The following is a 25,231-nucleotide window of genomic DNA, read 5'->3' on the forward strand; positions in this document are numbered from 1 at the left end:
CAACTTTAATGAGGTTTGTGAATACCTTTTAGATTTAAAGAAAAAAAAAGTGTGAGCGAGGCAGCAAGTAACATATCTTATTTTGGGTAAGATTTTTAAGTTTTGTTTTTCAGACTCCCCTTAGAGGTGAGATTTATTTTTTTAATATGGCATCCTCAACTCCTTAAATCCTATGTAAGATTTTATGTATAAGTGCATTTTCTGGGGAAAGGGTCTAAGTTTTTCATGACCCACAACAATTAGAGTGTAGACATTATGAAACAGAATCTACCACTTATTTTTATAAACAAGGTTCAGGTCAAAATGGTGCAGAACTTTTTATGTTTTACACAATTGCTACATTTAATAATAGAAGAACAGAGATCATATTAATCAGGTATAAGGAAGCTGAAAATGTTAGGAAAGCTGCTACAAAATGATAAAGCTATATATAGGGAAATGATTAAAACAGTGGTTCTTGGTCTTTTTCTAAAAGATTTTTTTTTTCAAATTTATTTCTCTCCCTTTCCCCTCCCTCCCAGTTGTCTGCTCTCTGTGTCCATTCGCTGTGTGTTCTTCAGTGACCGCTTCTATCCTTATCAGCGGCATGGGGAAATCCGTGTTTCTTTTTGTTGCATCATTTTGTGTCAGCTCTCCTTGTGTGCAGCGCCATTCTTAGGCACGCTGCACTTTCTTTCACGCTGGGCGGCTCTCCTTAAAGGGTGCACTCCTTGTCTGTGGGGCTCCCCTACGTGGGGACACCCCTGCGTGGCACGGCATTCCTTGCACGCATCAGCACTGCACATGAGCCAGCTCCACATGGGTCAAGGAGGCCCGGGGTTTGAACCGCGGATGTCCCATGTAGTAGGCAGATGCCCTATCCATTGGGCGAAGTCCACTTCCTGATTCTTGGTCTTTAAGCCAATTATTATGAGACTCAAGTATTTTCTCTGAGGAGTTCTACATTGATTGTTTCTGTAATTTGTAAGTTATATGAAATAGCAGTTTGATTTGTCCATAAAATCCACCTTTTATTTTATGTTTGACAGTTCTTTTCAACTTTAGACTGCAAAGAATGGGAACCTTGTTTTCAAAACCACTTATATTTAGGAACAGTTCCTTTTATTCGTAACAACTTGAGAATGCAAAAGCTTGACTTACCCAATGACTGCTGTAGCCCAGTAAGAGTTTCTGGTACCATTCCTATTTTAAGAGAATGTGTTCAGTTTCTCTTTGACCCCATAAATCACATTCTAACTCTTCCCTGGTATTCAGCGCTTGTGAAGATTAGTTTTACAGTCATTTCTATGAAATCTATTTTATTAGCTTATAACATGGGCTTTATAAAGTGGTGAATACTAATTTTTATTTTATTTATTTTTTAAGATTTATTTACTTATTTCTCTCCCCTTCCCAACCCCCCCTGGTTGTCTGTTCTCTGTGTCTATTTGCTGCGTCGTCTTTGTCCGCTTCTGTTGTTGTCAGCAGCACGGGATCTGTGTTTCTTTTTGTTGTGTCATCTTGTTGTATCAGCTTTCTGTGTGTGTGGCACTATTCTTGGGCAGGCTGCACTTTATTTCGCGCTGGGCGGCTCTCCTTACGGGGCGCACTCCTTGCGTGTGGGGCTCCCCTACGCAGGGGACACCCCCGCATGGCATAGCACTCTTTGTGCGCAACAGTACTGCACATGGGCCAGCTCCACACAGGTCAAGGAGGCCTGGGGTTTGAACCGCGGACCTCCCATGTGGTAGACGGATACCCTAACCACTGGGCCAAGTCCGCCGTCTCCAATACTAATTTTTAGATAGGAAAATTCGGCCAAAAGGAATAGCTTAATTCAGACATATGTTTAATACTGTTGGCTTTCAAAATGTAATTGGAATGTACAAATTTTCCTACTGTCTATACTGCCTCTGAAGCATAATGATGAACAAAAAAGAGACTAATAGGGTAGTTAGTTTCAAAGATCTAGTTTTCAGCAAAACAAATTTAATCTTGAGTTTCACTTTATGTGCTGAAAATATTCATACAGTTTTCTAGGTTGGCAACATTTATCCTGCAATGTCAATTCAGAAGGAATTTTTCAGTGCGTATTAAGATCCATGGCCATTTCTACTGTTACTGAAGGTTTTCATCGTCACAGTTTTAGAGTTCCTTTGCATGAAGACTCCAGGTCACAAAAAAACACCTGGCTAAAAACTTAATTTGTTCATCCTGTTAGGTTTACTAGCTCCAAAGGGCTGAAGATATAGCAATATAAAGAAAGAATGAGTATGGAAATCCTTCTGCAGCTTCTAATTTAGTGACTATCCTTTATATCTTGTACATGAGGAAGGTAGAAATTTGATTCTCACAACACTGTCATTTCTAATCTGCAAAGTAAAATTTGGATTGAAAATCCAAAGTCCGAAGAAGCCTTCCCAACCAAACCCATTCCCTCCAAAGGGGGAAAGTAATCATCAGGTCTGATAGCAAAGAAGAGTTTTGGGCCTGTTGAGATGAATTTAGAAGAAAGTGCTTGCACTTGCCTCCTTGAGCCGTAACAGCCTCTCTTTTTAGTAAACAGTGCACCAGTTGCTGCCATCACTTGGCATCAGTCCACCAGTAATGAGCAAGATAAGGTCAACAAACCACCAAATTCCAAGTCCTCCAAGTGTCAGCAGCTTCCCTACTGCTGTACCAGTGTGTCCCAGACAGAAACGATCTACTCCAAAACATCCCAGGAAGAAAGAGTAGAGTAAAGTGGTTATGAAATAGTGTCCAGTATACCTAGGCAAAAGGAATGAAAAGATAGTTTACCACATGAAAATTAAAACACTTAAAGATGAAACAAAATTCAGCATAAGTGAAAAGATGGCACAGCAGCCTTTCTGTGGCCTTTTATCCCTATGAGCCTCCCATTAAAAAATAAATAAAAAACTTTAGCTGGCCTAGGATCTTAAAAGAGTTACCTGCTAAAATGAGGAGGGCCTATAATAAGAATAGATACTCACTACTGCGGAATTGGGTTGGATAAGAAATTATCAAGTGCATCTTCACTCCCCCCAGTATAGGCTCCATTCCTGAGGCTCTGGGGATTTCCTCTCAAGGCAGTTCTCTAAGGAAGTGCTGTCTCTCTTTCAATGAATACCTCATCTCCATGCTCATTTCCTGCTGTTTTGCAATGATAGCAACTAAAAGTGGGAACTTCTCTATAAGGACCTTTGTCCTTACACAGTGTGATGACACTCAACTGCACTTGCTCTAAAAATACCACTAAACATAGTCCTAAGTAAATTCTGTACAGAAATGACCCTAAGCTTTAAGATAAACTGATTTTCAATGGGAAGAGAAGCCCACATTTTTCATAATAAAAACTTTTAGCTCTGAAATCTGAAGGCAATTTTTGCAGCGTTTATGCCTATGGAGGGAATTGTACAGCTAGATCATCTGGTCCAACTCCTTCATTTGTAGACGAGGGTCAGAGACTTAGTGCCCGGAGGCATTTAGTGAAAGAGACACTTAGAACTCACAACCTTGGGTCTCAAGTCCAGTGCTCTCTCTACTTTAACCACCTTACCCGTCAATGGATTATGCCCAGCAGTAATCATGTCCATCCTTTAACACGTAAAGGGAAAGAAAAAGTCAGAATAATAAATGACAAGGAAGATGGCTCCAGCTCTTTCCAAGCACCTTCTAGCCCTTTCAAAGTAACACTTACTTAATACAAGGTTTATTTTCTCGTAGGAAGATCCTAGGGCTGGCACACTCTATTCCATCCAAGGCCCGGCACTGGACCGAAGTGCGCTCCACATCATCATAGGCCTGGCCGCCAAACTGTGAATAACAGAAAACACCCAAAGCAAAATGCATCTTTATATTCATTAAAAAAAGCTGCCTCAGAACTATAATCACTGTGACAAGGTTGGGGTAAAGCTGTGCTCAACAGCAGGGGATTTAGTGAATTTAGATTAGTCCATCCTAAATGCAGACTATTTTAAATAACTTTTTTTCCCCCTCCTTTATGACTGGATTTTTCAATAATATAGTAAAAAAAAAGTTTACAGTTTCGTTAAACGCCATTTTGAATAGATAGATACAATACTTTCTTATCCTACACTTACTGGGAAAAGAGCACACTACTGAGCATTTGGGAATGGGTATTTTAAAAGTCTGTGTTTTAGAAATCTGCTTTACATACGTTACGAATTAATAGAATTAGGAAAGAATCAGGATATCATGTGATTCAGGATTTTATTTATACCCATGAATGTATGATTATCAGATAGCTCTAGTACATCTGTAGTATAAATTTAAATTCAGGCAAAAATTTTCGGGCAGGTACTTTGCTTAACTGAATACTAGAAAAGAAAGCATGCTGTATATTCTTTTCAATTTATTTTTAAAAAGGTATTTAGACTACATAAATGTTACATAAAATATAGAGGGGATTGCCATATGCCCTGTCCCCCCCCACATGGCCCACATTTAACCACATTAACAACATCCTTCATTAGTGTGGTATATTCATTGCAATCTGTACATTTTCTTCTTATGTCTTATTAAGTGCTTTGTTACTGAGTTGGGGTATACATCAAAGGGAGGGGAGAGCCTTCAAAGGAAATAAGGATGCTTACTCCTTGCACCTCCCCCTGAGACTCAATGTCTGCCAGGCCTCTAGGACTTCTGGGTGAGGTGAGAGAAAGCATACATTAATGTTCTTAATGTACCCCAACAGGATAAACCTAGTTTCTAATTAATAAAGGCAAATAAATGATCTCTACACAATGTTAATTCAAACTGTTATCAAGTTATCAATAGATAAAACTTAACTATTGAAAGTAGGTGTTTTAGACTGATCACTGTCAGGTTTATACCCTGTATCTAATTTAGTACAAAAAATGCTTTCCCATAATTCTCTGACCCATGATTAGTCTTGACTTACATTATACAGCACAATACAGCATACTGGTGAGCTTCTGCAGGGTGGGATGGGGGTGGGGACTGGGAGGAGGCACATGAACTTCTTTGTATTTGGGAGACCTACTTGGAAGGGTACACCCAGCTTTAGTGATGTTACTAAGGAGACTCAATGGCTTCTTTCCATTCCATGAAGTCACTGTCACCAAAGGCTTTCCCTGGAATGCTTTTTTTTTAACAAAAAATTTAATATGAAGAATATACATGACCCAATTATTGTATCACAGTAAAACAGGGCCTTTGGAGAGGGAATATTTGGAAGCAATTGATTTTTCAGCCAAACAGTAATTATTTATACTCATTCCAAGGCTTCTAACATGATACTATTTCCTCGTTATTACCACCACTCCACTATTGTTCTGTTGCCCACTAGTTGTCATCTCCACACACTCATCTATCACAAGATTCATAAAGGGATCAAATCCCCACAATATTCCTTGGACATGTCTGCCACCATTTAATTTCAATGATAAATTCTTGTCTGTAAAGTTTTTCAACTCGGGTGGGTGAGCTTTGCTCACAATGTCTACTCGGCGGGCTCAGTGTTGTCTTGAAACAGAATTTGCTTCCTGGAATGCTTTAAAAGTCCTAAAAAGATACATACTAAGAGACCCAATTTTTTCCTAAGGACATGGTAGAACCATTTTTTTGCTGCCAATTCTTGTGTAATAAAGTTACCACCCAATCCATCATCAGTTTTAGAAACTTGCTCTCTTAGGAAAGTGTATACCTTGAAGGATAGCCAGGGTGACATTTTAGCTAGAGAGCTCAGTGGCCAAAGGAACCAAAGACAGGTTGATCCTTGAACCTGGGTAGTTTTGACACAAAGATTGCTCCTTCCTGAGGAAACCAAATGTCTTGTTTGGCCACTGACCCTGGCCATACTGGAAATGTCTAGAAACAGTCATTCTACTGAGTTCTACAAAAAAGTAACTTTGTACCCCTTATACTTTACTGTAACTGCATTTAATGGGTACTATTTCCCTATAGAAGAATTTGCTTATAGAAGTTTTAGACCAACCTTGACACAACCATAACCGAGCTCCTGGAATGCGGTTGCATTTCCCACATGGTCCACTGGGTCTTCACATTCTATAAATTCATCAGGTCTGTAAATCAAGAGTGAGGTCATTGTCATCAAAATGTCTTTGCAAATTGCTGTTTATTTCAGGGATTCTTAAGGGGTCTGTGAGCTTGAAATGAAATAAAAAAAAACATTTTTGTGGGGACGTGTTGGTGTATGATATATTTATTAAAATAATACATAGTATAGTGTGGACTTAGTAAGTGGTTTGTGGTTTTCACCTGACTGGCAAAGGAGTCCGTGGAACATAAAAGGATAAGAGCCCCTGGTTTACATGCACATAACCAAAAAGGGCAAGAAACATTTGTTCATGTTTTCTAGGGTTCAGTTTCATTCTGTAGACTATTCTCCCAGCCTAGAGGTGATGCCAATTAGACCAAAGCACACAACCGCTTTACTGAAAATTGGGGATGTTTCTGGTCCTAAGTTACAAGGATACTTAGGACCATGCTACCTCCCTGCACCATGCTCATCTTCCAAGTACTGGGTTCTGCAATGACTTATCCCTTCCCTAGATAAACCACCACAAGACCACGGGGACAAAATTTAAGCCCTGGGGCTCTCTCAGTTCTCTTTGCATGTCCCAGACGTGTTTTCATTTGATCAAAAGGAGATGTTAATGATTGGCTTCCTTTGGCAAGAGTAAGGTACTACTGAAAGTGCCTTATAGGCAGGGAAAAGTCATTTACTCTATTTGTGTTTCACCCAGCGGCACCTAATTGGCTAACACTCAACGGATTCTCCTGTGGCGAAATGGAGCAGGGGAGAAAAGGCACGCTAGTCCTCCTCTCTCGGATCCTAAAGGATCTGCCATCGACACACAAGGTTTTCTCTGCATGGGTGAGAGGAGTGAAAAAAACCTGTCATGACATTTACCCTCCCCCGCCCCAGCCCCCGGTGTGGACTATCAGGTCCTCAGGTGGAGAGGATCTGATTAAAAAAAAAAGGCAGCCTTCTCCCCTCCCACAACACCCACAGATCCCTGGACCCCTCTCCATCTCCACCCGCCTCGACGACTGGGTAGCTTACAGGTAAGAGCAAAGGATGACTGGAGAGTGGGGGTCGCCATATTTCCAGCTCGGAGCGCCGGCCGAGCCCTCCGGGTGGGCGGCGCCAGAGGGTGTGAGCTCGGGCTCGGCAGTAGCATTGTGCGAGTGGCTCCGAGAGACACAATGCAGCAGAAGCAGATTGCCCAGCAGTAAGGCCGCCTGGCCGCACAGAAGTAAGTAACTCACCGGGCAACCCCCCAGCACCATCCTCCCGGGCCCAGGGGCAGACACCCGGCCTCCGTCAGAAGCCCAGGCCGGCGCCGCCTACCCAAACCTCCCCGCGCAGCCCCGCCCCTCACCGCCAAACCACCAGTAGGCACGCAGCTCTACGCTCCGCCTCGCCCCCGCCAGCCAACCAGCATAAGGCTGGGCGAGTGGGCGGGGCTCCGCGCCGCTTCCGCTTCTCTCGTGGGCCTCGCGGCCTCCGCTCCGCCCCGAGTCCTTCCTCGGAATCGGGGCCGGACAGGGCGGGGCGGGGCGCGAGTGGGCGGGGCCGGCTGGTGCGGGCTTCGGCGGCCGGTTCAGAAGCCGCGTTCGCCCGCCGGGGATTGGGCTTTTCCTTACGTCAGCGCCGCGAGCGCCAGGCCCGGCGCGAGCTCGGCCCTCGAGCCCGGCTCGTCAGGGCCGCGAGCGTGCTCGTTCCCGAGGCCCCCGAGAGGCTGGAAAGGGATGGAGGAGGCGGAGGCAGGGGCGACCGAGTGTTGAGAGGAACCTGCGGAATCCGCCGAGATGGGGGCCGGCGTGGACTCGCCCCGTGGGCCCCTCCGCTTCCAGTGGCTTCTGTGGTTTGGTCTGCTGGGCCCGGGCCTCGGTGGGGCGCGGCCAGGTGGGTGTCCGCCCCGGGGCCCTGACCGCCCCTTGGGGATCGCGCCTTCTCAGGGCTGGGACGCGCGGGGTTCGCCCGTGGTGCCCGGGAGTGGAGGGGCCTGGCCACGGCGCCGGCCACGGCGTCGGGAGGCGGAGCCACTTCCCGGCGGAGCGGAGCCTCTGCGACCTGAGGCTCGGGCGCCGCCGAGCCCGCTTCTTCGCACCTTCCTCGTGCCTCGCTCCTCGACCCCCTTCTCCGGCTTGGCACGAGTGCCCCCCGGCGCGCCCCAGTCCCATCTCGCGCAGGGCTGGGGCCTCCAGATTCTCTCGCGACCACTGAGTCAGACTCTGATGTGGGCGAGTCTGCTGAGAGCCCTGCAGGCTGGGTGCCCGCCAGGGTTGTGCGCCCGCTTAAAATGCTCCTGGAGTTAGTGTCACTTGGGAAGAGACCGGGAGATGGAACTTTTGCATCAGGCTATCATAATGATAACGGAGTAAAAAGGGATCAGTGGACTCATGGCCCCCAGACTGCCTCCCCAGCTGCCGTCATCCTGATGGTTTTTAAACACCCAGTTCAGCAGTTTATGCTGGTGAATGACTGGGATGGGGCTGGCTCAGGTACCTTCATTACTAAACTAAACCAATTAAAGTTTGTTTGGTGATTATAAGACTCCAGAGTTGAAAAATGGGCTAAGAGTGTTACAGGCAAGGTCAATTACAAGGTCTTTGTAATCACGAGATAAAGGATATGTAGTTTTCCAGTCGTTATTTGAGACCAAGGCATCCGGATTCCAGTTTGGCAAGTTTCAGTCATTTCAGGTATTTAGTTTTGACTATTCTGTAATATGCTAGAAAAGTAAAAAAGACATCGATGCAATGATTCAGTAATCATAGTCATTGGCTAATTCTTAACCCTCGGTTACAAGCATTTGAGATTTTGAAGTTCGTTTTTACTTGCAGAGTCACCAGTAGATTTGACATAGCTAAATTGGAGAGGGAGGAGGACTCTCTTCTTGGGCCATTTTTTTGTCGTTTGCAGTAAGAATATTTCTTTTTGGCACCTGAGTGCTACATTTCTATAACCTAACAGTATTTTATCTGTTCGTTGGGTTTGTGATTTCTTAAAAGTGGACAAATAATAATCTCTGCCTGGATTAACCTACAGGATTATCATACAAATTGTCATTAATGTGAAATCATTTTTGAATTTGAAAACTTCCCTTGAATATGTGAGGCATTTATTTTGGAGATGTCCAAACATAGTGGAAACGAACCACTGCTCTAGCTTTCTGGAAACAACTGCTTTATTTTGCCTCTTGTATTGAAATATTTTTGCACGACTTTTTTTCTTTTTTTACCATCAGTGACATAGTATTCTGGAGAATGTTTATTTTTTAAAAATTATTGTCTTGAGAGTTGTTCACAGGTGATGATGGATGTAGTACTGCCGACTCTCAGGAAACTAAGTACATTTTTTCCCTTTTATTTGACTTATTTTTCAATTAAGTGAATTTATCCCAGTGCAGAAATTTTGAAGCTCTAAATACTGAAATTTTGTTGACTGGAAAGCGAACACAAGGTTAAAACTTTTTCTAGATATTATTCTAGATGGTTAATACTTGCCAGTATTTTAGTGAAGTTGACTATGTATCTGGAGGTTTAGTAATTCTTGATTTTTTAAAAAAATATTGATGTTGTCAGTTATAACATATCTGCAAATAGGTGAATGGAATATCATTACAGTTTTCTTTTTTATAGTTCACCTTCCCCCCTTGCCTTCCCCCCTCCACCCCCATGACTCCCTCATTCTGTCTGTCTTCTTTTAAGTGTACGGGAAACCAAACCCAGGACCTCCTATGTGGGAGGTGGGTGCCCAACCGCTTGAACCACATCTGCTCCCTGCTTGTTGTGCCTTCTCATTGCGCCTGTGGAAAAAGGTGACCAGATATGCTAAATGTAACTGAGTGATGTGGAGGAAGGTTTTATAGAGGAAGTCATATTTGAACTGGGTCTTATTTGGTGAAGTTTTCAAGTAAAAGTGTAGAAATGTTTTTATTCTAAGCAGAAGAAAGTTTTTGTAAGAATAGAGAGCACTGGTAAGAATGGCAAGATGTCTCCAGCTCATCTCTGCAAATGGGAGGCACTCAAGATTAAACTAAGGAGTGGTGTTATCAGTGAGGTGGACCCTCTGTGCCTTATCAAGGAGTTTAGACTTTACCCTCTAGGCTGTTTATTGGGGAGTGAAGATTTTTAAGTAAGGGTATGACAACTAGATTTTTGATTAAGATAACTGGCAGTACAATAGAGGACAGAATATGGAAGTGATTTCCTGGAGGCTGAGAGACCAGTTAAGAGGCTTTTGTAATGTGTGAATATAGTGAGTCACCTCATGTTTCCTTACGGGAATGCTTTTCCAAAATCAGCTGACTAAATTTTTTGCATCGAAACATTTCCTGTTTAAGAAAGGGGAATTGGAAGAATCAATGAGAACCACCCACACACATAGTTACTTAAGAGTTAAATAGGTTTTCATAGAACTCTTAAAAACCCTTTGTAACTTTGTGACAATGAGGAAATGCTGACTTACAGTAAACTTTTTCTTTTTAAACTGGGGTTGACAGGTGACTTTGTATCATTTTGAAAATTGAGATTCAAGTTTGAAACCTTTTGTAATTTTCTCTTCTAAAGTAGTAGTTATGATGCACATGCTTAGAATTTTTTCCCCAAAGGATAAGTTTCCTAAAAGAATGAGTTTGAGAGCTTTTTCATGATGAATTACACTATGTAATTCACTTTGCTAGGCAAGTGGAAACCACGGACTCCTTACTAAGTCCACACTATACTGTGCTATATTTAGTAAATATAGCATACCCACACCAACAAGTCCCCACAAGAATAATGTTTTTTTTTGAATTTCAATTCAAGCTCACAGACCCCTGGTTAAGAACCCCTGCTTTAAGTCCTTGTTATTCTTGTTTTTAGATGCCAGTAAATTACTTGAATGTGATACATTTGTGTTTGTGCTATATAGGGGAATGTAATCTTTTAAAAATAGTTTAGTTTTCAAACTTTTAAGTAAAAATAAAATGTAATTAAAATCTGTACAAAATGAATTGCTGAGACCCCAGACAGTTCAAACTTTTAAGTAAAAATATTTTTAAAAATTGTAATTTAAATATGTATAAAACAAATTGCTGGGTGTAAAGGCAGTTTTCTAAAGCACTTTTAAGTTTTTACCTTACCAACTTTGACTTAATATTTGCTATTTGTTAAAAATCACTGTCTATAATAGAATCCCTGAAAAGATTCAAGTTTTAGGTAACAAAGATTTTTCTCAGAACATCTTTAAGCTCAAATATATGACATAGATAGACACCTTATTTTTCTTTTTGATACTCAGTATAAAACTGGAGCCTTGGAGAAATGCCATCTTTAGAGTCAATGCTATCTTGTCCTCTTGGTAACTCAGTAACAAACCCCCACTTCCTTAGAATGGAGTCCAACATGGACCCAACTACGGTTGATTTGCACTCTGAATTGTATGATGTTGTTCGTATATAGAGAGATTATTATGGTTTATTTTCTATTTTGTGACATTATTTTAGTCAGTTCATTTTTTCCAAAATGGGAGGAACCTGAGAAGTTATTCACTAAATTTGGTCGAATTTTAAATGTACGGTTATTTTTGTATTTGTTTGTATCCTAATATTTGAAGAATTAAGATACCTCAGCTTATCTAATAAGAAAAATGAGTCTGTAATACTGTAAGAAAATAGTTATGCTTATATATGTCAAGTGTTCCTTTTGCTTTGACACCTTTTCTTTTTTTAAAATATACTTTTAAATTTTTTAAAAAAGATACTTAGATTATATAAATGTTACATAAAAAATACAGGGGATTGCCATATGTCCTGCTCCCTACCCCTCCCACACTTTCCCACATTAACAACATCTGTCATTAGTTTGGTACATTTGTTACAATTGATGAACACATTTTGGAGCATTGCCACTAAGTGTGGATTATAGTTTGCATTGTAGTTTACACTCTCTCCTGCACAATTTTGTAAGTATGGCAAGATATATAATGGCCTGTATCTGTCATTGCAATGTCATTCAGGACAATTCTCAAGTCCTGAAAATGCCCCCATATTATGCTTGTTTTCCCCTCTTCCTCCCCTCAGAACCTGTAGTGGCCACTGCCTCCACATCCATGATAAAAGTTCTTCAATTGCTAGAATAACAATAAATCTATAGTAAAATACTAGTAAGTCTACTCTAGTCCATCATTCATTCCCCAACCCGAACATTCTGGGTTGGTGATGCCCACTCCACCTCTGATTGAGAGGGTGCTTAGATCCCATGGGGGTAGATGGATGGGACTATCTTGCTTACAGTTGCAGACTCTTTTTGTTCCTTGGGACAGTTATTGTCCATCATCATCTCCTTGTTAGTTGTCCTGGGTGAGTTCAATGAACTGGAGAGTAGGTGTTGCAGCTCTGTTGAGATTCAAGGCCCACCTGGCAAATGCACAACCCAAAGATTTAAGGCTCTTAGACATACACCTATCAACTCTAGTACTAGCTATGGGTTCAAATAGAAGGGGCAGAAGAGCCATGTGTAGGGAAACCACAACTGAGTCCAACTCTGTTACACTGGGGAGCATAAATTCCAAAGTAGGGCCCACTGGCAGGGCACCAAACTTCTGAGCTGTCTGCCCTTCCTATAGTGTCTGGATATCTCCAGAGCCCTTAAGAGCTCTGCTATTTGAGGCAGTATTTACTTTAGCAGTTGTTGAGATCCTGCTGAGACATGCATAAGTTTAACCTCTGGAATGACCTCCATTCTCACTTTGAAGTCTCTTAGCCATATAAACTCATTTGTCTTAACTCTTTCCCCCTTTTGGTTAAGGTCTTTTTTGGTTTGTATTGCTAGTTGGTGCTTGGTAGGAATTCCTCAGTGCCAGGGAGGCTCATCCCTGGGAGTCATGTCCCATGCTTGGGGGAAGGTAATGCGTTTATATGCTGAGTTCAGCTTAGAGAGAGGCCACATTTGGACAACAAGGAAGCTCTCAGGAGGTAACTATTAGGCACCCTATAATATTAGGCTAAGTTTCAATTTCAGAAGTAAAGGTTCATAAGTATGGTCTTCAATATCAAGGGCCAATCAATCGTCCATTCTCCTTCACTATTCACTGCCCTTGTGCTCAGGGGACTCTTGCTGTACCATTAGAGAATGTAGCAGAGCTCCTCAGGATGGGAATTCCATATTCTTTTGGTTATTGTTTGTATCTCCACCCACTGAGACAATGCCCCGTGAACACTTGAACACATTTATATGCCTATAGACACCTTTACTTTTTGTTTTAAAGATTTATTTTTATTATTTATTTATTTCCCCTCCTTGTGGCTTCTTGCTATCTGCTCTCTCTGTCCATTCACTGCATGTTCTTCTGTGTCTGTTTGTCTTCCTTTGTTGCATCATCTTGCTACGCCAGCTCTCCACGGGCGAGGGCCATCAACTCTCCGTGGGTATGGGCCATCAGCTCTCCACAGGTGCGGGCCACCAGCTCTCTGTAGGTGAGGGCAGCTTGCCTTCACAAGGAGGCCCCGGGACGCGAACCCAGGGCCTCCCATGTGGTAGATGGGGAGCCCAATCGATTGAGCCACAGCTGCTTCCTCCTCCACCTTTACTTTTATTTTTATTTATTTATTTTTTTAAAGATTTATTTATTTATTCCCCCCCCCCCCCCGCCCCAGTTGTCTGTTCTCTGTGTCTATTTGCTGCATCTTCTTTGTCTGCTTCTGTTGTTGTCAACAGTGCGGGAATCTGTGTTTCTTTTTGTTGCGTCATCTTGTTGTGTCAGCTCTCTGTGTGTGCGGCACCATTCTTGGGCAGGCTGCACTTTCTTTCGTGCTGGGCAGCTCTCCTTACTGCGCGCACTCCTTGTGCGTGGGGCTCCCCTACGTGGGGGACACCCCTGTGTGGCACGGCACTCCTTGCGCACATCAGCATTGCACATGGGCCAGCTCCACACAGGTCAAGGAGGCCCGGGGATTGAACCACGGACCTCCCATGTGGTAGACAGACGCTTTAACCACTGGGCCAAGTCCGCTTTCTTACCTTTACTTTTAAAATTGAGATCTTTTTCATGTGTTGACTCATTATAGTATGACTTTTTTTCTCCCTTCTCTTTAGTATTTCCTTAAAACTCTTAGTAAGTAGGCCTCTGGAAAGCTCTGTTCCTGATTAACCTTATAAACATGTAAGACTCCATTGTGAATGTACCCTGAGCCCAAGCTTGGAGCCTAGCTGCCAGAGAAGAATGGTTAAGTAGTCTGTTATATAGCACAGGAAGTTTGGAATTGCCCTTTAAAATGAAAAAATGTATCGGCCGTGTGGATTTGAGGAAAAGTTGATATAAGAAATTGTTGATCAAAAAGCAAGGCTTACTTTAGTTTGCACATGGTAAACACTACTAGGCAACATATGTGTGTATACCATGAAGGTAAGAAGAGGTCATTTACTTAGCAAACATCTATTGAATACCAACTCACCCAGTGCAGGAAGTACATAATGAGTAAGATACCACCTTGGTCTTAAGGTGGCTGGAGGAACTTACATTCTGTGGGGTGTTAAATTTTATAAATGGTTGGACTTTTCCCAGAGGGGCACTTAAATGTAAAGATGGGTTAATGTTAAAAAAAAAAAAAAAAAAGAAATCACAGTAATAAAAAATTTAGGACTGTAGCATATAGCAGTGGGAATTATAATTATGTTTGAAGGTATGCTTATTTTTTATCAGTTTTATTGAAACATAGTCATAAACCATAACTCCATCTAAAGTGTATAATCACTGGCATTTGGTATAATCACAGAGTTGTACATTGATAACTTCAATCAATATTAGAGCATTTTCATTACTCCAGAAAGAAAAAAACAACAAAAAATATGCAGAAAACCTCTTGTCCTTAGTAGTCACCTCTCCATCTCTATCCTTCGCCTGTCATACATAACTGCTAATCTATTTCTTTCTCTATAATTTATATGTATTTACATTTTGTATAGATGATTCAAATAATATATAGTACTTTTTGTCTAGTTTTTTCAGTTAGCATACTTCCTCTTTTTTTTTTACCCATTGATGGAAGGTTGTTAATATATTACTATACACTACTGTTCATAGTATGCTTTGGTTGTATTTTTGCCCAAATAGCATGCTGATATTAACATCTTGTAACATTAACGTACATTTGTTATGTTTCAGAGAAGAACATTCTTAAATATGCACTATTAACCATACATGTTTTTCATGTGACTTTGCTATGCTATAGAGTCCCATATTTCCTTTTTTAGCTTTCCTTCTAGAGATACACATGACCTTGGACTTTCCCTTTTAACCACTATCATACATACATATTAGTACTGCCAGTTACAAACATTATGATGTGCAGTCACCATTTCTATTCTTTTACAAACAACTTTTTTACCATTTCTACATTGTTAACCCTCAGCTTTCTGTTCTCTAACCTCATTCTGTTTTCTGGTGATTTATATTCTAGCTATTAACTCCATGAGTTTGCTCAGTATATTTAGTTCATAATAATGGAATAATATTTGTCCTTTTGTGTGTGGCTTGCTTCATTCAGCATAATGTACTCCAGGGTCATCCATGTTCTTTTTTTTTTTTAAGATTTATTTTTTATTTATTTTTTAAAGATTTATTTTTTATTTATCTCTCTCCCCTTCTCCTCCCCCCCCCCCCCCCCCCACTCTCTGTGTCCATTCACTGTGTGTTCTTCTCTGACTGCTTCTATCCTTATCAGCAGCACTGGAATCTGTGTTTGTTTTTTGTTAGCCTCACCTTGTTGTGTCAGCTCTCCGTGTGTCTGGTGCCATTCTTGGGCAGGCTACACTTTCTTTAGTGCTGGGTGGCTCTCCTTATGAGGCACATTCCTTGCACGTGGGGCTCCCCTACACAGGGGACACCCCTGCGTGGCAGGGCACTCCTTGTACGCATCAGCACTGCGCATGGCCCAGCTCCACATGGGTCAAGGAGGCCCGAAGTTTGAACTGCGGACGTCCCATGTGGTAGGTGGATGCCCTCTCCATTGGGCCAAGTTGGCTTCCCATCCATGTTCTTATATGCGTCATGATTTCATTTTTTCTTACAGCTGAATAATATTCTATCATGAATGTGAATGTACCACAATTTGTTTATCCATTAGTCTGTTGATGGACTCCTGGGTTGTTTCCATCTTTTGGCACTTGTGAATGGTGCTGCTATGAATATTGGTATTCAAATGTGTGTTCCTGTCATTGCTCTCAGTTCTTCCGGGTATATACCTAGTAGTGGTATTGTTGGGTCACAGGGCATATAATATCTAACTTCCTTAGGAAACACCAAGCAGATGCCACAATGGCTGTACCATTCTAAATTCCCACCAACAGTGAATAGGCATTCTTATCTCTCCATATCTTTTCCAATATTTGTGGTTTTTTTGTTTTTAAATAGTGGCCATTCTAGTAGGTGTGAAATGATATCTCTTGGCATTTTCCTAATAGCTAGTGATGTTGAACATTTTTTCATGTGTTTTTTCACCATTTGTATTTTTTCTTGGAAAAATGTCTATTCAAGTCTTTTGCCCATTTAAAAAAAAACAAATCAAGTTTATTGATAAATATTTATAAAGCATACAATTCATCCAAACTGTACAGTCAGTGGTATTTGGTATTACCACATAGGTGTCCATTCAGTACTTTTTGCCTGTTTTTTATCAGGTCATTTGTCTTTTTATTGTTGAGTTGTAGGATCTCTTTATATATCATGGATATTTAATCCTTGTTGGATGTGTGATTTCCAAATATTTTCACGTATTGAGCTGCCTTTTTAACCCTCTTCAAAAAGTCCTTTGAGGTGCAAAAGTGTTTAATTTTGAGGAAGTCCCATTTATTTGTTTTTTCTTTTGTTGCTCATGTTTTGGGTGTAAGGTTTAAGAGACCACCAACCACAAGATCTTGACAATGTTTCCCTATATTATCTTCTAGTAGTTTTATAGTCCTGGCTTTTATATTTAGATCTGTGATCCATTTTGAGTTGATTCTTCTATAGGGAGTGAGTTAGAGGTCTCTTTCATTATTTGGTTATGGATATCCTGTTCTCCCAGCACCATTTGTCGAAGAGACTATTTTGTCCTGGAAAAGCGGACTTAGTAAGCTTCTTAAAAATCATTTGAGGGAAGTGGACTTGGTCCAGTTGTTGGGGCGTCTGTCTACCACATGGGAGGTCCGCGGATCAAACCCTGGGCCTCCTTGACCCATGTGGAGCTGGCCCATGCTCAGTCCTGATGAGTGCAAGGAGTGCCGTGCCATGCAGGGGTGTCCCCACGTAGGGGAGCCCCACGTGCAAGGAGTGCGTCCCATAAGGAGAGCTGCCCAGTGGGAAAGAAAGTGCAGCCTGCCCAAGAATGGCACCGCTCACACGGAGAGCTGACACAACAAGATGATGCAACAAAAAGAAACACATTCCCGTGCCGCTGACAACAACAGAAGCGGACAACGAAGACGACGCGGCAAATCAACACAGAGAACAGACAACCAGGGTGGGCGGTGGGGGGGAAGGGGAGAGAAAAAAAAAATCAGTTGACGGTAGAGGTGAGGGTCTGTTTCTGAACTCTCAGTTTGAGTCCATTGATTATTGTGTCTGTCTATATTTCAGTACCCTGCAATTTTGACCACTATAGCTTTGTAATATGCGTCTGGTCAGGAAGTGTGAGTCCTCCAACTTTGTTCTTTTTTTAAAGGATGTTTTTGGATATTTGGAACCCATTCCAAATAAATTTGGTAATTGACTTTTTTATGTCTGTGAAGTAGGCTTCTTGAATTTTGATTGGTATTGCATTGAATCTATTAATCAGTTTGGTTAGAATTGACATCTTCATGATATTTAGTCTTCCATTCCATGAACACAGATTGTCCTTCCATTTGTTTCGGTCTTTGATTTCCTTTTGCAGTGTTTTGTAGTTTCTGAATACAGGTCCTTTGCACCCCTGGTTAAGTTTATTCCTAGATATTTGAGTCTTTTTGTTGCTATTTAAAATGGATTTTTTTCTTGATTTCCTCCTCACCTTGTTCAGTATTTGGGTATAGAAACACTACTGAGTTTTGCTTGTTGATCTTGTATTCTGCCACTTTGCTGAACTCATTTATTAGCTCTAGTAGCTTTTTTGTAGATATTTCAGAATTTTCTAAATATAAGATCATGTTATCTGAACAGTGAGAGTTTTACTTCCTCTTTTCAATTTGTCTATTAAAAATTTTTAAGAATATCTTTTTTTAAAATATTTTTTGGTATTATATAGTTTTTTATTTTATTTTATTTATGTTTATCTTTCTCTATCCCTCCTTCATCCACTTAGTTTTCTCATCTGTCTGCCTTCTCCAGGAGGCAGTGGGAACCAAACTCAGGGCCTCCCACATGAGAAAGGAGTGCCGAGCAGCCTGAGCCACATCCGCTCCCCTACTTCCTCTTTTCCCACTTGGATACTCTTTCTTTCTTTCCTTCTTTCTTCCTTTCTTCTCGTTTTATTTTTCCTAATTGCTCTAGCTAGAACTTCTGGCAAAATGTTGAATAACAGCAGTGACAGTGGTCACCCTTGTCTTGTTCCTGATCTAAGAAGAGAAGCTCTCAACCTTTTCCCACTGAGTATGATGTTGGCTGTAGGTTTTTCATATATGCCCTTTATTATGTTGAAGAATTTTCCTTCTATTCCTATCTTTTTTTAAAAAGATTTATTTATTTATTCTTACCGCCCCCCCCACCCCCACCCCGGTCTGTTCTATGTCTGCTTGTCTTCTCTTTAGGTGATACTGGGAATCAATCTTGGGACCTTCTGGAGTGGAAGAGAGATGCTCCATCTCTGGTGCCACCTCAGCCCCCTGGTCTACTGCATCTCTTATTGTCTCTCCTCTGTGTCTCTTTTTGTTGTGTCATCTTGCTGTGCCACCTATCTGCTCGGGCCAGCTTGCCACGTGGTCCAGCACTCCTGCGTAGGCTGGCAGTCTACTCGGGCCAGGTTGTTACATTGGCCAACTCTCCACTTGGGCCAGCTCGCTGCGTGGGCCAGCTTTCCTTTACCAGGAGGCCCTGGGAATCGAACCCTGAACTTCTGTATGGTAAATGGGAGCCCAGTCACTTGAGCTATAGCCCCTTCCCTATTCTTATCTTTTGAAGTTTTTTTTTGTTTTTTTTGTTATGTTTTTTAAGATATCGGGCCTGGGGATTGAACCCAGGATGTCATATGTGTCATATGTGGCTCAACCACTGAGCCACATCAGCTCCCCTAAGTTTTTTTTTTTTTAATGGGGCCCTGGGAACTGGACCTCTCTTGTGGGAAGCAGGCTCTCTAACCGCTTGAGCCACATCCACTTCCTTCAAAGTGTTTTTATCAAGAAAGGATGCTGAGTTTTGTCCAGTACTTTTTCTGCACCAGTCGAGATGATTGTTTTTTCCCTTTGATTTGTTAGTGTGCTGTATTAATGTTAATTGATTTTTTTGTGTTGACCCACCTTGAATACTGGGAATAAAACTCACTTGTTTGTGATGTGTAATTCTTTTAATATGCTGTTGGATTTAGTTTGCAAGTATTTTATTGAGAATTTTTGCATCTATGTTCATTAGATTGGTCTGTCATTTTCTTTTCTTGTAACTTTATCTGGCTTTGGTATTAGGGCGATGTTGGCTTCATAAAATGCGTTGGGTAATTTTCTCTCATCTTTAGTTTTTTGGAAGAGGTTAAACAGTATTGGTGTTAATTTTCTCAAAATGTTTGGTAGAATTCACCTGTGAAGCCATCTAGTCTTGGGCTTTTTTTTTTTTTTGCAGGAAGATTTTTGATGACCGATTCAATTTCTTTAAATGTGATTGGTTTGTTGAATTCTTGTATTTCTTGTAGAGTCAGTGTAGGTTGTTTGTGTGTTTCTAGGAATTTGTCCATTTCATCTAGGTTGTCTAGTTTGTTGACATATAGTTCCTCATAATATCCTTTTATGATTCTTTTTATTTTGTAGGGTCAGTTGTAATGTCCCTCCTTTCATTCCTGCTTTTATTTATTTTTGTATTCTCTTTTTTTTTCTTAGTTACTCTAGCTAAAGGTTTGTCAATTTTATTGATCTTCTCAAAAAACCAGCTTTTGGTTTTGTTGTTTTTCTCTTGTTTTCTTCTTATTTTCATTAATTTCTTCTCTAATCTTCGTTGTTATTTTCTTTCTGCTTGCTTTGCGATTGGTTTGCTCTTCTTTTTCTAATTCCTCCAGTTGTTCAGTTAGATCTTTGATTTTTGCTCTTCTTATTTAATATAGGTGCTTTGGGCTATAAACTTCCCCCTTTTCACTGCCTTTGCTGTATCCCATATGTTTTGATAAGTTGTGTTCTCATTTTCATTCGTTTTGAGATATTTACTGATTTCTCTTGCAACTTCTTTGACTCACTGATTATTTAAGAGTGTTGTTGTTTGATCTCCATATATTTATGAATATTCCCTTTTTCCATCCATTATTGATTTCCACTTTTATTCCATTATGATCAGAGAAAATGCTTTGTCTAATTTCTCTCTTTTTATGTATTTATTGAGACTGGTTTTGTGACCCAACATGTGGCCTATGCTGGAGAATAATCCATAAGCACTTGAAAAGAATATATAACTTTCTGAATGTCGCTCAATATTCTGTATCTGTCTGTTAGGTCTAGCTTGTTTATTATATTGTTCAAGTTCTCTGTTTCCTTGTTGATCTTCTATTTGTTTTATCTATTGCTGTGAATGGCATGTAGAAATTTCCAGCTATTATTGTAGAGACTTCTGTTTTTCCCTTCAGTTTTGCCAGAATCTGCCTCATTTAATTAGGGACACCCTGGTTAGGTGCATAGATATTTATGACTGTTACTACTACCTGGTGGAATGTCCCTTTTATTAGTATATAATGGCCTCCTGTATCTTATAAATTTTTTAGCATTTAAAGTCTGTTTTGTCATATATTAATATAGCCACCTCTGCTTTTTTGGTTACAGTTTACATGAAATATCTCTTTCCAACCTTTCACTTTCTGTCTATTTGTATCCTTGGATCTAAGGTGAGTCTCTTACAGCATATGGATGGCTCTTATTATTATTTTTTTAATCCATTCTGTCATCCTGTATCTTTAACTGGGTAGTTTAAGCTGTTCACCTTCAATGTTATTACTGTAAAGACATTCCTTACTTCAACCATTTTATCCTTTGGCTTTCATACTCTTATCTTGTTTTTGTCTGCCCTTTCAAATAGTCTTCATTTCTACAGTCTCCTCCAAGTCTCTCTCCTGTCTTTTCCTTTTGGGCTGTGGAACTCCCTTCAGTATTTCCTTCAGAACCAGATTCTTGTTTATAAACTCTCTTAATTTCTGTTTGTCTGTGAATATTTTATACTCACCTTCTTACTTGAAGGCCTGTTTTGCTGATAAAGAATTCTTGGTCAGCAGTTTGTCTCTTTCAGTATCTTAATTATGTTATGTCACTATCTTATTGCCTCCATGGTTTCTTCTTTCTTTGTTTCTTTTTTGTGTGTGTGAGGTACTGGGGCTAGGGATTAAACCTGAGACCTTGTATGTGGGGAGCTGATGCTCACACCACTGAGCCACATTGGTTCCCCTGAGTTTAGTTGATTTTTTCTTTTGTTTGTCTGTTGTTGTTGTTGTTGTTGTTTTGGAGGCACCGGGGTGCTCAACTGCTTGAGCATACTGGCTTCCCTTGAATTTGTTTTGATTGGAGTCTGCTGTGCTTCTTGGACATTTCTATACATGTCTTCAATGAGAGTTGGGAAATTTTTGGCCATTATTTCCTCAGATGCTTTTTCTTCTCCTCTTCACTTCTCTTCTCCTGGAACTCCCATGACACATATGTTGTTAGGCTTCATGCTATCATTCAACTCTCTGAGCCTGCTGCTCATTTTTCCCCATTCTTTCCTCTCTGTTCTCTCTTAATTTCAGTTCTGTCTTCTACATTGCTGATTTTTCTTCTTTGCTTTCAAATCTGGTGCTGTATGCCTCTAATGTATTTTAAAGCTCACCCTTTATGTCTGTCATTCCCATAAGCTCTGTTATTTTTCTATCTAAGCTTTAAATTTCATCTTTGTGCTTGCCTAGTGTCTTTTAAATATCTTTTATCTCTTTAGCCATGTTGTCCTTTAACTCCTTGATTTAATTTAGGAGATTTGTGTGAATATCATTTGTTGTTTCAAGGTCTGTGTGTCATCTGGAGCTTTGATTTGTTACTTTGTCTGAGTCATAGCTTCCATTTTCTTGTTATGGTTGAATTTTTGCTTATGTCTAGACATCTGATTATGATGATAAATTTACTCTGATGGCCAGTTTCTTTCTTGCCTAGGGATATACTGTTGTGTGGGTATGGGTTTACCACTGTTCTTTGATTCTTGGTTCAACTTGTTCTAGATCTTTATGATTGTCCCTGTTTAACTGTTCAAACTAGGTCTAGGGACCCTATAAAAGAGTGTAGACCAGTTTCTAGAGGGCTTCGGGAGGGGTGCAGTAAACAGCCTCTTTTATTTAGTATTTCTTTCTTTGCATACACTTTCTTGGTCTGCCAGCAGATGGTGCACTTTGGCAGACTTTTCTACTCAAACCAGGGGAATGTGTTTGAGGGCAGTGTAGAATCAATGCCTTTTAGAATTATTTTTCAGAGCCAAGCCCTGCAATGCAAACTAGCTGATCAGGAGCTGCTCTTCTCCTGAGGCTGGCTGTACCCTTTTCCCAGGTAGAAGTTCGTTTCTACTCAGCAACCAGTCCAGGTCAGTAGAGAGGGTGCTTGAGAGGGTAGGCTCTCTTTAAGTCCCTGCTGGCTCCCAGGAAGAACACTGTTACGGCCCTACCCAGCCTGCAATGTGACGCTTGGGATACTGCAGACCAAGTTCACTGGCCAAAAGCTGAATCGGCCATATGTTGAGTCCCTTCCTCTCCTCTTTCCTGGGGATGTGGACCCCTGCAACCCCCTCGTAGTCACCAGCCAGGGGCTGGAGGACCATTGCTGTCTGCTCCGAGGATGGGAGGATGGGTGCTAGCAGCTGTGGCTGCAGCTTTACTCATGGATCCTCCCTGCCAAGACTCCTTTTCTTTTCCTCCTTTGTTCTGGATGGTGTCTAGCCTTGCCCTGGTGTTATAAGCCCTAGTTTTCTGAAGTTTCTGCCTGTCCTCTACCTATTTTTCTGGGAAAGAAGTGACTCCTGTGCCTCTTTCTAAAGGTAATTATTAATATGCTTTATGTGTTTATTTGGGATTGACTTTGTGAGTAGAACAAAAATATGTGACTCATGATAACACCAGTTATGTAGTTATGTATCTAATTATAACATATTTTCTTCAAGATATAATCCGGAGAACAGATTTATCTTCTCTAATCCCATCCTATATGCACAGCCCAGGTTTACTTTCTAAAGTGAAAGTACTTAAAGGTAGTTATTTGTTTACATAATAGGTAGGAAGGAAGGGAGAAAGGCTCATAGTTGAGCATTCACGTTTGTTTGCTTTGCAAGTATGTGGAATTCTTTTAACTTATTTCTTTCCATAATACTTATTCCTATGAAAAAATACTTAAGATTTTGTCCAGAACACAGTACATAAAACGATCTAAGAAGTTAGAAAAAAGAAGTAGCAAATAGTACCTTTTCCTTTCCTTTATTAAGTTTAGTACTCTGAATTCCATGTTTAAACTTTTATGTTTCTTCAGCCCATGTTTTGTAGTAATGTGATTTTTTTAATCCCCCCTCCCTTGTGGCTTTTTTTTTTTTAAGATTTATTTTTTAATTTATTTCTCTCCCTTTCCCCCCGCCCCCAGTTGTCTGCTCTCTGTGTCCATTCGCTGTGTGTTCCTCTGTGACCGCTTCTATCCTTATCAGCAGCACTGGGAATCTGTGTTTCTGTTTGTCGCATCATCTTGTTGGGTCAGCTCTCCATGTGTGTGGCAGGGCACTCCTTGTGCGCATCAGCACTGCGCATGGGCCAGCTCCACACGGGTCAAGGAGGCCCAGGGTTTGAACCACGGACCTCCCATGTGGTAGGCGGATGCCCTATCAATTGGGCCAAGCCCGCTTCCCCCTTGAGGCTTTTTGTGTGTTGTCTGCTGTCTGTGTCTATTCGCTGTGCGTTCTTCTGTATCTGTATTTATTTATTTATTTTATTTCTTATCCCCCTTGCTGCTTGTTTGCTGTCTGCTCTCTGTGTCCATTTACTGCGCGCTTTTCTGCGTTTTTGCTTGTCTCCCTTTTTGTCGTATCACCTTTCTGAGTCGGCTCTCTGCGGCACTTGTGGTCCAGGTGGCACTCCATGGTGCCTGGGCTGGCGGCTCTCTGCAGTGTGTGGGTGAGCCTGTCTCACCAGGAGGCCCCGGGACGAGAACCCAGGGCCTCCCATATAGTAGATGGGAGCCCAACCGATTGAGCCACAGCTGCTTCCCAGTAATGTGATTTTTGATAGTACACTTATGTCACATTTTAATATAACAGTTTACAATCTCACAGAGTTGTTTGTATTAAGATTTTTTTAAAAAAGGTTTATTTTTTGTTTATTTTATTTTTCTTTATCCCCCCCTTTCCCAGATAGTTTGCTCATCTGTCTGCTCATTGTTTACTCGCCTTCTCCAGGACGCATTGGGAACCAAACCTGGGACCTCCCACATGAGAGGCGAGGGTGCAGTGGACTGAGCCACATCTACTCCCTGTGGGCTGCAGCGTCTACTGGCTTGTGGCCTCTGCTAGTTGCAGCAGGGGCAGCGTCTAGCTCTGTTGCGGCGGAGGCTGTGTCAAGCTCTGCATGGTGGGAGATGGCATCTAAGTCTGTTGTGGCGGGAGGCGACATCTGCTTGTCGTCTTTTAGGAGGCACTGGAACCTGAACCTAGGACCTCCCCTGTGGGAGGCAGGCGCCCAAGTGGTTGAGCCACATCCACTTCCCTGCATTAAGATTTTTAATGTTCATTTTGAGTTATATCTTTATACCAGTGGTTTCCAAATGGGCCCAGGTGACCTTTGGCAGTGCCTGGGTGATATTTTTGGTCACCACAACTGGGAGATGCCACTGGCATCCAGTGTGTAGAGGTCAGGAATTCTGCTAAACATTCTACAATACACAGAACAGCGCCCTACAACAAAGAATTTTCCAGCCCAAAATACTAGTAGTGCCAAGGTCGAGAAAGCGTACGTTATACAAGTAATGTTACACTTCCTTCATAGTAACATGGGAAAATTTTTTCTTGAAAAATAGTAGTAGGCCATGAAAAGATGCCTACTATTTGGTATTAAAAACACTAGAGGGAGGC

General features: G+C 41.2%; 2 protein-coding genes across 2 annotated transcripts in view; one reads left to right on the top strand and one right to left on the bottom strand.

Moving 5' to 3' along the window:
• Window positions 1-256: 256 nt before the first annotated feature.
• TM2D2 (TM2 domain containing 2) lies at window positions 257-7,366 on the bottom strand. The gene is made up of 4 exons (XM_004446433.5): window positions 7,052-7,366; window positions 5,960-6,047; window positions 3,680-3,795; window positions 257-2,748 (listed from the first exon to the last, which is right to left on the bottom strand). Exons 1-4 carry the CDS (start codon window positions 7,276-7,278, stop codon window positions 2,535-2,537), a joined length of 645 nt encoding a protein of 214 aa, XP_004446490.1. The 5' UTR covers window positions 7,279-7,366; the 3' UTR covers window positions 257-2,534.
• Window positions 7,367-7,438: 72 nt separating this feature from the next.
• The window catches only part of ADAM9 (ADAM metallopeptidase domain 9), a 187,539-nt gene continuing 169,746 nt past the window's right edge, over window positions 7,439-25,231 (top strand). Inside the window, exon 1 of the mRNA XM_004446430.4 lies at window positions 7,439-7,897. Within this exon, the coding sequence (XP_004446487.1) occupies window positions 7,801-7,897 (97 nt within the window). The 5' untranslated portion in view covers window positions 7,439-7,800. The remainder of the gene's footprint in view (window positions 7,898-25,231) is intronic.

This window comes from Dasypus novemcinctus, chromosome 29 (assembly GCF_030445035.2).
Source record: "Dasypus novemcinctus isolate mDasNov1 chromosome 29, mDasNov1.1.hap2, whole genome shotgun sequence".
NCBI lineage: Eukaryota > Metazoa > Chordata > Mammalia > Cingulata > Dasypodidae > Dasypus > Dasypus novemcinctus.